The following is a 12,250-nucleotide window of genomic DNA, read 5'->3' as shown; positions in this document are numbered from 1 at the left end:
TTTTTTTCTGTCTAGTCAGTTTTGTTTTGTGTTTAATGCTCTTGTATTTTTTTTTTTTAAAGAATAAGAACTAATTGTATAGCAGTTCACAGTTGGAAGAGATATTCAATGCATATCATCACTTTAAGTAATCTTATTAAGAATCCAGTACGATATATGATACCATGAGGGTCTACGTTTTATGGCTGAGAAAAGTGAGTTCGATGTGCTTAAGTGACTTCCCCAGGGTTAGAACAAATAAGCAACGGCATGAGCAGAGCCAGTGGTCTGATTCCCAAGCTTGGGACATTCACTCTTCAGACAAAATTCTACAACCTTCTCTATGTTTCCATCAGTCCCTTTCTATCCCACCAAGCTAGCAGTGCCTCCAAATAAAACACTGTGTTAGGCAGAATAGCTGTCTACGCCACAGGACACCACAGTAAGTGAAGTACCGAACTATGACGGAGACTTTCGGGATTGGGGACTAGGTCACTTTAAAGTTCCCTTAGTCTCTACAATCAAAGAGAATTTAGAATGTGAAATTACAAAAGAAGACAGAAAGCTGAAAAAGTTTCATTGGCTGATAAACAGATTCCCTTGACTTAAAATTTTTAGACCCGAACCCCAGTATATATGGAGGGCCCTCAAGTCACTGACTAAATAAACTGAGTTAGCTCCTAGTTAGCTGGTAAAGGGCTTCTCATTTTGGGTGTTCTGAAGGTGAACCGGATGGAAGAGATGAAAGGGAACATGTCACGTCTGTGCTCTTGCCCCGCACTTTTAGATATGGCCTCACATTTTCAGGCTGGGAATTATCAGGACATGGGCCAAGGAAGATTCCAGATCAAATGGGTTAGTGCGGGGAAAACGAGACCCTGCTGTGTGGGCCTCAGCTTCTGAGGGTGAGGCTGCAGACGGAGAGTACTACTGGGTCTGCTCCAACGTTTCATTCGCTTGCCGCCACCAGGAAGGATCATGGCAGGAGAGACTGCGCCGGGCCAGGGTTCACTGCAGCAGGTTTGTAGGTGCTCTCTCGAAGCATTTTGCTGCATCCATCTGTATTTTTAGCCAATGAATTTGCTATTCTCTTCCTGAAATTTTTAGTGTTCTGTGTGTTAGTTCTGCCATTCCTTAAAAGATAATGAATCTGTAGTGTTAGGCTGAGGGGACTGTAAACAATTGAATATATTCAAGTTGACCCTTGAGCAATGCAGGTTTTGAAAATCCGCGTGTAACTTTCGACTCCCTGAAAATGTCACAGCCTACTCTTGGCCACAAGCCTTACCAATGGTGTAAACAGTCGATCAACACGTATTTCATAGGTCATGTCTATTACATACTGTATTTTTTTTTTAAGATTTTATTTATTTATTTGACAGACAGAGATCACAAGTAGGCAGAGAGGCAGGCAGAGAGAGAGGGGGAAGCAGGCTCCCTGCTGAGCAGGGAGCCCGATGCAGGGCTCTCGATCCCATGACTCTGAGATCATGACCTGAGCTGAAGGCAGAGGCTTAACCCACTGAGCCACCCAGGCACCCCTATACTGTATTCTTATGATAAAGGCAGCTCTACACAGGCAAGCAAATACCATGAAGAAAATCGTAAGAGGAAATAACATCGGCAGTATTGTCATGTGTTTACCCCCCCAAATAAGTGGACCTACGTAATTCAAAGCTGTGTTGTTCTGGGGTCAACTGTACTTTGTTATATTTACCCCAGGAGCGATTGCTTTCTAGAGAGAACATGGGTACCGATGCTATTGGATTTTTTAAAAACATATTTAAATAAATGATGGTGAAAAGTTCAGAGGTACCATGGCCCAAGGGAATGTAACAGGTGTAGTGACGTCGTGCGGTCCTGTGTGAGCATGTGTAGCTATCCTAGAGCCGGCAAGCCTTCCAGGCCTGCAGCTGTTTGCCTCAGGTCCCGCCCTTAGAAGTGTGAGAAAACCTGCAGATGAGGGCGGAGTCCCTAGCAGCCAGAATTACCCTGTGTGAACCTTGTAGAAGGAACCGCTTTTTTAGACCAGATGAACTGCTGAGCGGCATCGGGGTGTTAGGTAGGGGCGGCGGTCGGGTAGTGAGGGCCTTAGATTAGTATATCCAGGAATGTGTGCTAAAAATAGATTCCAGAGGCTTAGTCTCCTCTTTCAGATTTCCTCCCATTCTGAAAGTTGTTTTTATATCCTTCATTTTTCTGGGTAACAGCTTCTCAATCGTTTTGAAGCGAGGACAGAACTTCGAAGGATGTCACAGTTGTATCGTTTCAGAACAGTTAAAGAACAAAATGGAGCAAGTAAAGCAATGAGGCCGCAACTGGTTAGTGATTATTAACCTGAGTTATAAAGTGGTCGGAAATGATAAGAAAGGAAAGTGGTATCCAAACCGTCCAGTTTTATGGGAAATACAGACTTGTTCACATAACTTCATCCTATGGCAATGAAATAACAAATGCTCAGGCTTTGTACTGTAGTGCCTCTCACTGTGGTATAAAAAAGTATGTTAACGTCTCTTAAAAGCAATTTTCTATTAAATTACATATTTTAAAAACAAACACATTGCATTGTGAAATTTGCTGGCTATATTAAGAATTTCCTGATCCTTTCAAAAATAAAAATTGATGTTTTGGAACAATTCTTCAATTATCTTTAAGAACTATTTTTCTTACTTTCCACTGTTTTCTGAATTTTTATTGGACCTATTTAAGCTATTTCTAAACAGCAGTGGAAGTTATTGTTGTGGATTCATGTTTCTAAGAGTGTTAAAACAGTATTGTTTCTGAGATTTCTCTCTGCATGTTCCAGAGAGAAACCATATAAAAGCTGCTTTTAAAACCCACCTTATTATCTGCGTACCAAGTTAAGTGGCACGCCCATGCTGCTTCCGACATGTCTAGAACAGCAGTACAGTCAAATGGAGCATGATTTTTTTGTTCAAAGAACATTTGGCTCTACATTTTTCTTCCATTCCACACCAGAAATATCACCACCAATAAACAGAACAACAATAACAACAAGTTTGGTTCTCCTTCTGATTAGCATTAAAATTCAAGAGACTGATGAGAAAGCTCTCTGTGCTCCCAAGGCCAGGACAATCTCCTCAACACCAGCTTTTTCAGCTCCTACTGATAGTAAGAACTAGCTTATGCTTAACTATTAACTGATGCTTTAGAGTTACATTAATGATTTCAAAACACGGGATAAGTACTCCTGTTCCAGGGGATGTGAATAATTCTGTTCCCTTAAGGTTATTTAATCAAAGCTCACTTTTGCCTTTGGCAGCCCCACTAAGGTGATTATTAGTTAGTATGCATCAATAAATAAACTTGCAGTTATCTTGGTAAGCACATCCAAAAATAGCATGAGAATTCAAAGGTAATGGTATAGCCAGTAATTGTCCCAAGTCAATAATTTTGATAGGATCGTTGCTTAATTTCAGATTGAAACAGAAATCTTAGGAAATGTATTAGTTTTGCTAGGGTTAAACTCCTCAGACTCACAGAGTGAAAATGACCGACCTTTTTAATGTAAACTTTACATTCCTGTCTTTTACCATGATTATACCTTACTAAAACCATTTTTTGCACACCTTTTGTAAATGCTTAACTTAGGAGAAAAAGATTTTAAGCCAGTAAGAGGGAAGGGTGCCCTTTTTTGTTTGTTTTTCCAGTAATTATTCTAAACTAGAGCAGTTTCATTTCTTAAAATGGGCTTTTATCATGTTTGTCGTGTGTGTTAGCCATGCCTTTTAGTGTGTATGTGTGTCATGTTGTGTTTGTGGTAAATTCCATTTCCTGTGACTCCCAAAATATTTTTGGAGGCCTCCTTTCAAGACATTTATTCATGTTTCTTCTGTCTCAATCTCATCAAATGTCCACTCAGAGCATATGAGCATTCTTATTTTCTCAACTTTGTATTTGATAATCTTTTAAAGAAAAAATTCTAATAGAAATTCCCTGGAAATAATTTACAGGACTAATGAATTTGTAGGTCTTTTAGACAGTTCTACATTAGAGTCACATTAATATTCTTTCCTTTTTATAAGGCTTGAAGTAAATCCCATGACACAAGAAGAATTTAGATACTGATTACTTGCGATTGGTTCCTGGTGATTTGCTCTTAATAATTTCCAGTTGAATTTAATGAAAGTATGATTCCTGAAATGCTGCTTCATTAAAATTGCATCTTTTCCCCTTTAAGTGTGGTTTCGGTCATTTCACCCATTCTGCGATGTGTTTTCCTCCCCCCCCCCCCCCGCCCCCTTCAAAAGGAATGACTGAGAAAGCAGAAACAATTAAGAATATCACTTTAGTTCCTCCTAGAACTCACCCCCAGATTTTCTCGGACTGAAATGGTGCAAGCTGTACTTCATCAGGATTTTACTTTTTTTTTTTTTTTCCAATTGATGAAACTAGTTGTTTTAAATCGAGTTTTAAAAGAGAAACATATGAAGATTTGGGAGGAGTAAGGAAAAGGAAATTGAAGAAAGAATCTGTTGCATATCCAAGTGAAGTAAGGTCTTTCCTATTTTTATTTAAAAAAATAGAGAGCTTGATTAAGTTATACTGTGCAGCATTCAGACTTAATTTAACTGAGATGGTGATTTGCAAATGAATATCTACATGGATCCTTTTTAAAAATCCAAATGCAAATGAGTACCACTGCAGTAAAATATATTTGCAAATGAATCCTGTTGCTTTATTCATTTATTGTGTAATTACTGCAATCCTTCCCACCTTGTTTTCAGTATTTCTTAATCATTAAGTCGGAAGCATGACAGCAGTGCCAGCCCTGGCATGATTCTCTTTGACTAAAACCTTGTAAATTAACACAATTAGCACAGCATCATCCTGCTAATTAACTTCCAGTGTCTGGTGCAGTGGTTTTGCAAACAAGGAAGAGGGAGTCAGGAGGGAATCAACATGCCATTCTGTTACCAAACTCTGGGCTGTGTTCAGTTTAGCTCCGGAAGTCAAAGCTGGCCATGTCAGAAGCCAGAGTCTGGGAATGAAGAGCTAAAGGGGTTAGAGGAGGAAGGCGGAAGGGTGTAGGAGCTGTCAAAATAGACGGCAGTAATTCAGCAGGGAGCTGATGCCACAGACGCCTCATTCAGGCCAGGCCCCCTTCTTATCAAGGGATCTCTGCCAGAAGGCATAAGGCGGTTTATAAAATTCACTTTGGGTAGTACAAAGGAGTTGAAGGAGACCTATTTGAAATAGCCCTACCGGAATCGGAAGTGTTCGGATGAAGCAGAGATTAGGATGAGGTGAGCCAGCCCTGGGAGGCAAAACAGGGTTCCCACGCTCTACTGTAATGAAGTGTACGAAGTGTAGGTACGTCCTCCAGGGGATGTTCTAAATCCCCTTGGGCACTGGTTCCCTAATCTGTGAAATAAGGTAATTTCTAAAGTCTCTTTAAACTGTAAAATTCAAATGATTCTCTGATCCTAACTAAGAAAATACTCTGTTTTTACAGTTTGCTACTTAAGTCACCTTGCTTCAGTTAGTAATCTAGCAGGTGATCGACTCACCCATAGCATCTCATTATCTAGCTGTGCTCCTTGACTTTATGCCACACACACACTGTTTCCCACAGAAATCTGAAGAGAATCCACATTTTCTCCCTCTTCTCTCCTCTTAATACTCCCTTTCACCTGTTTGCTCCCTCCCTGCCTGCCCATCTGCCCGCCTTCCTTCCTTTCTTCCTTCCTCTTCTCTCCGCCCCATAGATGTACACATATATACAAACACACATAATAGGTGTACGTAAAGATATATGTACGTGTGTGTATATATATGTATATATATATGCATATGTATTCACCCCTCTTAGTAAAGCAGAGGGAAGGATTATAGGGGAAGGAGGGAGATTGCCAGCTGGTCTAAGACCGACAGACAAGTGATACTTGTTTTTTTTTTTCAGAGACTCAACAACAGAACTGAGAGGCAGAAAGGAGCCAGTTGTAATTCATACCGAGTTGTAGGCTTTGTGCGATGAAAGCGATGGAGCGCTGCCTGGGAGATTGCTTTGCTGCACTCCACGAAGCAGATTTGAAACTGTCGTGGAGCACTTTAGATGAGAGTTGGATTATGGAATGACCTGCTATGTCTGTGTCATATTGTTCTGCGCAGGGAGCATTATACTGTGCTAACTAGGTGTTCAGTACCAAATAAGAGAGGGGTCCTAGATGTGATCTGTCAGCTGTGTCTCATTTTTATATTGGTTAAAATATAAAACAGAAACTCTGATGTGAAGAGACAGGATGGCTCGATATTGCTCCTGTTAATAGTATCACGTGCCTCCTAGTTAAAAGATATGCATATTTCATCGTAAGAACCTGTGATCGGATTCTAATTTGACGGGAATGTGTGTGTACATATATATATGTGTGTGTGTGTGTGTGTGTGTGTGTGGGTTCCTGTGTTGCTCAGCGAGTAACTTGCTAAGCTTAATGGAAATCGATTTGCTTATTACTTTAAAAAACGAACAAAGAATGAGGTCTTCTGCAGGGTTTTTGTGTAAATTCGGTTTCCTTTTTACACAGGACTGAAATCCAGTCCGTTTTAAAGTGTCCACACTGTACAGGTCCCAGTGGACAGCTCTCACTGTGGGAATTCCTTGTAACAACTCCATCATTAATGGAAGGTAACAGGTTACCAAAGAATTTAGGGAAAAGCTTTCTCGCACATCTGACGAGTATCTCGGTAAATTAACTTTCCTCCCCCCTCCCCTGCCCAAATCTGCAGGCTTGAAGATGCAGTGGACGCCGGAGCATGCCCAGTGGCCAGAACAGCACTTTGACATCACCTCAACCACTCGGTCTCCTGCCCACAAAGTGGAAGCCTACAGAGGTCATCTGCAGCGCACCTATCAGTACGCCTGGGCAAATGACGACATTTCTGCTCTGACTGCATCCAACCTACTCAAAAAATACGCAGAGAAGTATTCTGGCATTTTAGAGGGCCCCGTGGACCGCCCCGTCCTCAGCAACTACTCGGATGCCCCATCCGGCCTCGTGAACGGTCGGAAAAATGAAAGCGAACCCTGGCAGCCTTCCTTGAATTCCGAAGCTGTTTATCCCATGAACTGTGTTCCGGATGTTATCGCGGCCAGCAAAGCCGGAGTCAGTTCAGCCCTCCCTCCAGCAGACGTCTCTGCGAGCATAGGGAGCTCCCCCGGGGTGGCCAGCAACCTGACCGAGCCGAGCTATTCGAGCAGTACCTGTGGGAGCCACACCGTCCCCAGTCTCCACGCAGGGCTCCCCTCTCAGGAATATGCCCCGGGATACAACGGATCGTATTTGCATTCTACTTACAGTAGCCAGCCGGCACCTGCACTTCCCTCCCCCCACCCTTCTCCTTTGCATAGCTCCGGGCTCCTCCAGCCGCCGCCACCGCCGCCTCCGCCACCAGCCCTGGTCCCGGGCTACAATGGGACTTCTAACCTCCCCAGTTACAGCTACCCCTCTGCTAGCTATCCTCCTCAGACTGCTGTGGGATCCGGGTACAGCCCCGGCGGCGCGCCTCCTCCTCCTTCAGCGTACCTGCCTTCAGGAATCCCCGCTCCTACCCCGCTGCCCCCCACTACTGTTCCTGGCTACACCTACCAGGGCCATGGTCTGACTCCCATTGCACCCTCGGCTCTGACAAACAGTTCGGCAAGTTCCCTCAAAAGGAAAGCTTTCTATATGGCAGGGCAAGGAGACATGGACTCCAGTTACGGAAACTACAGCTATGGCCAACAGAGATCTACGCAGAGTCCTATGTACAGAATGCCCGACAACAGCATTTCAAACTCAAATCGGGGGAATGGCTTTGACAGAAGTGCTGAAACATCGTCCTTGGCATTTAAGCCAACGAAGCAGCTAATGTCCTCTGAACAGCAAAGGAAATTCAGCAGCCAGTCCAGTAGGGCTCTGACCCCTCCTTCCTATAGTACTGCTAAAAATTCATTGGGATCAAGATCCAGTGAATCCTTTGGGAAGTACACGTCGCCGGTAATGAGTGAGCATGGGGACGAGCACAGGCAGCTCCTCTCTCACCCAATGCAAGGCCCTGGACTCCGGGCAGCTACCTCATCCAACCACTCTGTGGACGAGCAACTGAAGAATACGGACAGCCACCTCATTGACCTGGTAACCAATGAGATTATCACCCAAGGACCCCCGGTGGACTGGAATGACATTGCTGGTCTCGACCTGGTAAAGGCTGTCATTAAAGAGGAAGTTTTATGGCCGGTGTTGAGGTCAGACGCGTTCAGTGGACTGACGGCCTCACCTCGGAGCATCCTTTTATTTGGACCTCGGGGCACAGGCAAAACATTATTGGGCCGATGCATAGCTAGTCAGCTGGGGGCCACCTTTTTCAAAATCGCCGGTTCTGGACTCGTTGCCAAGTGGTTAGGAGAAGCAGAAAAAATTATCCACGCCTCTTTTCTCGTGGCCAGGTGTCGCCAGCCCTCGGTGATTTTTGTCAGTGACATTGACATGCTTCTCTCCTCTCAAGTGAGCGAGGAACACAGTCCAGTCAATCGGATGAGAACGGAATTTCTGATGCAGCTGGACACTGTACTAACTTCAGCTGAGGACCAAATCGTAGTAATTTGTGCCACCAGTAAACCAGAAGAAATAGATGAATCTCTTCGGAGGTACTTCATGAAACGACTTTTAATCCCACTTCCTGACAGCACAGCGAGGCACCAGATAATAGTACAACTGCTCTCACAGCACAATTACTGTCTCAATGACAAGGAGTTTGCACTGCTCGTCCAGCGCACAGAAGGCTTTTCTGGACTAGACGTGGCTCATTTGTGTCAGGAAGCAGCGGTGGGCCCCCTCCATACCATGCCAGCCACAGACCTTTCAGCCATCATACCCAGCCAGTTGAGGCCCGTTACATATCAAGACTTTGAAAATGCTTTCTGCAAGATTCAGCCTAGCATATCTCAAAAAGAGCTTGATATGTATGTTGAATGGAACAAAATGTTTGGTTGCAGTCAGTGATAACTTCTTTAAAAAAAAAAAATGTAATGAATGTTGGCACACACGCATAAAACCTGCTACATAGGGTCTAGAGCCCCTTTCCAGTAGTGTTTAAATCGCAAAGGGTACTGGGGAAGATGACGATTGAGTTGCATCTTTAGAGTCAGGGTAGATTTGGAGGAAAAAAAAAAAAAAAAAAACGCATCAAATGAGAGCTTCTGATTTGAGAGCCCCAGAGGACAGAAAGCATCTGTTGACGCTCAGTTCAGTTCAAGCTAGACAACACTCACCAAGGAGCAAGGTGCAAGTGTGTTGATTTCAGAAGGACATGAACCTCGTGTGTTGATTCCATTCTGCTGTTCTCGAGATTTAGTTGCTGTCAAGTGCCTGGAGTGGTGCTTTATTTTTTGTTTGCCTCACAATTACATTGGTGGCATGTGCTAATATAAAGAGCTTTAACTTCAAACATTATTGGACTAAAGAGATGAACGGTTGTGTGACGACAGAAAACCAGATTTTTGCCATTTTAAGAGCAACAGTATTCCTCAATCCTGTCTGTTCTGCAGTATTAAGCTAAGAACAGGTAAAACAGGGTAACGGTAATCTGGACCTTAATTTCTGCGGTTCATTTCTTTTAATGTTCTTGTCTGCAAAAACTCAGGAAAGCGATTGTGATTTGTACAGTACCTCAAAGGAATGTGTTGAAAGCACTATGTACTGCTGAGAGTAATGGGATAGGCTTCAATGTTACTTTATATTAAAAATGTATGTTTACCTCAACAATTGGAAAATAGCAAGGAAAATTACTTTGAATGTATCCGGAAAAATACTGACGTGTGATACAACTGAATATTTACATTTAAAGTAGAAATGGAAGGATTTTTTTTAAAAAAAAGATTCTTTTACTAATTATGGGGAATTAACCAGAGCAGAATAATTCTTTATGTCAAAAACTGCAAGAGTTCTTCGTACATTGCTCCTTGATAATGAAGTGAAAATGTTCTTAAAAGGTACACTGGTTAATGGAAAGCTACTTATTCAGTTCATGTTAGTGTCTAGAACACTCGGCCACAAGACCTGCTTAGGACCCTGAAAGTCACAGTACCTAAAAACTAGGACTGCCTTTTACTGCATTGGTGGTGGTGGTAGTTTGCGAGTTCTCTCTTCAAACTGCTGGGAATGGTGTCCTTCTATTCACTAATCTAGCTTATAGGCTTGCCGTGCTGTTTGATAGAATGCAGAAGATAGCAAGCAAAAACAAGCAAATACAAAACCCAACCAACCAACTTCTCTATATCCACAAAGAACATCTACATCCCCTCTCCTTTTTGACTCCTCTCTTCTCAGTGCAATTTTGCTTCTCATTTTGAAATCTTCTGGGCTATAGTGCTCCCACATTCATTTCTACCTCAGTTTTGTTATATTTCTCTTGGAGAGTAAAACAGAAAATTGGAAGTGGACACACACGCGCGCGCACATGCGCACACACACAACTCTACCTTGTCAAGCACGTTACTTTGTTTTCTCTCTTTTCCCATAAATCTAGTTTCCAAAAACATCAGTCTTATGCTTGCTTCTGCCTGAGTCCACCCCCACCCCCAGAATATGTGGTATTTTTCTTAATTTTCCATTCTTCTCCTGCTCCCCCTCCCCAAGTTGTTCTTTGTATCCTTTAATGCTTTATGTGCAACTTTTCATTGATAGCTAACTGACGTTCGGCAATGCCTCTGAACAGACAGTGTAGGCTGTAGCTTTCCAGAGCCACTGCCCGTGCATAAGCAGAACAGCCTGGCTTTTTGAATGTATTTTTCCTGGTTTTTTTTTTTTTTTTCCTTTTTTTTAGTTGAGAGATGCAGTAACAAAACTGTTGCAAAGCACTGGCATTTTATGTATTCAAAAAGTGGTGTACATTTTTTAAAAACTTAAATAAATGCAATGAGAAGCCCCAAGAAAGCTCTTTCTGTTATTGTTTTTTTTTCCTTCAAAAATTTTGACTGATTTCATTCACAATGTCAAATTCTCTGAACACTTAACATAGAGAAAGCTAATGAAGGACGTCATCATATATCTGAAATTTTATGATGCTTAATCATCACTCCCCTTTTTTCGTATTTTTCATGTTGCAAAAAACTGAGCAAATGAACCAAAATTTAGTTTACTGTGATATTCTATCAATTAAAACTGTGCTTACATATAAATATTCCATATTAAAAAGCAGTGCCTTTCATTAAGGATACAAAAAATGATATTTAAATATGTCCTCTGCTTTTCACGAGTGAACAAATGCTATAATCGTGTTCTGGCTCTACCCTGCACATCTCTTATTGTAAGGAAATTCTAATATCCTCATTAACTTGTAGGTTCATATTGATCTCACTGACAAGTTTACTTTTGCACAGTGCTGACCTATTTTCTGTCTTTTAGACATTACATTTCATTTCTGCCAACATGCTGTGTTCACTTGAAAGCAACTGGCAAGTTTTGACAAACCCAGTCTTATTTAGACAACTTTGGAAAATCCAATATTGACCCACATTTTTGTGTCTAGTATGAGTTAATGCCAAATATGACTGCACTATTGTATTTTACACTCATTTATAAAACTGAAAATAAATTAAAAGTCATCTGTATTGGCTTTTAGCTTTAAGTGACTTCAAAATTACTTTGAGATAGGAGTGGTCAAAAATCCATGTATTTAGGCAGAAGCTGAAGTCTTGTGTGAATTTCATTTAGCCTCATGAATTCTTGGATTTGATCTCTTAGGAAATTGGGCATGCTGAAGAAATGAAGATCTGTTGGGGGAGATAAGGCTGACCTTTGAGTAGATAGTGCTCTCCTATGATTCTTTGATTCTGCATGGCAGCATTATGAGCTCTTCTATGGACTAGCCTAATAATGAGCTCTTTTCTGACCATCCCTTCTGGAGCTTGGGGTGGGGGTGGGGTGCCACATCTTGAGAAGTGAATGTGTACAATCGGTGATAGGACAACTGCATGAGCAGGCTTCGTACTCTTGGCCTCTTTTTGACTGCTAAGAATTTGGAGAAGGCTACTAATGAAGGTAAGGTAATGAGCCAGTCCAAATCCCTTGCCGTCTGGCCGGGGGATTTGAGCCAGTCCACTTAACAGCCCCTAATTCTCTTCTTCACAACTGCAATAACATTTCCAACGGGAACAAAAAGGAAGTGAAGGAAACCACTTCAGTGGAAGGATCAATAGAAATTCAAGAGGTAGTTCGTAATGACCTTATGTGTGACACAAATGGAAATACCCTACACTCCTGGCATGCTT

General features: G+C 42.1%; 1 protein-coding gene across 5 annotated transcripts in view; it reads left to right on the top strand.

Annotated features, from left to right (window-relative positions):
* FIGN (fidgetin, microtubule severing factor) overlaps positions 1 to 12,250 on the top strand; it is a 131,473-nt gene that overhangs the window by 115,033 nt on the left and 4,190 nt on the right. For 3 of the 5 annotated variants that reach the window (XM_032355770.1, XM_032355769.1, XM_032355771.1), the window contains one exon: positions 6,727 to 12,250. This exon is cut by the window's right edge and continues 4,190 nt beyond it. In XM_032355770.1, coding sequence (XP_032211661.1) covers positions 6,735 to 8,981 — 2,247 coding nt within the window. In that variant the 5' untranslated portion in view covers positions 6,727 to 6,734 and the 3' untranslated portion in view covers positions 8,982 to 12,250. Of the gene's footprint in view, positions 1 to 57; positions 740 to 840; positions 1,000 to 6,726 lie in introns of those variants that run through there. The other 2 variants (XM_032355768.1, XM_032355772.1) reach the window with 2 other exon arrangements.

This window comes from Mustela erminea, chromosome 8 (assembly GCF_009829155.1).
Source record: "Mustela erminea isolate mMusErm1 chromosome 8, mMusErm1.Pri, whole genome shotgun sequence".
Classification (NCBI taxonomy): domain Eukaryota; kingdom Metazoa; phylum Chordata; class Mammalia; order Carnivora; family Mustelidae; genus Mustela; species Mustela erminea.
The sequence above is the reverse complement of the archived record's forward strand: the minus strand, read 5'-3'. Positions and strand labels throughout refer to the sequence as shown.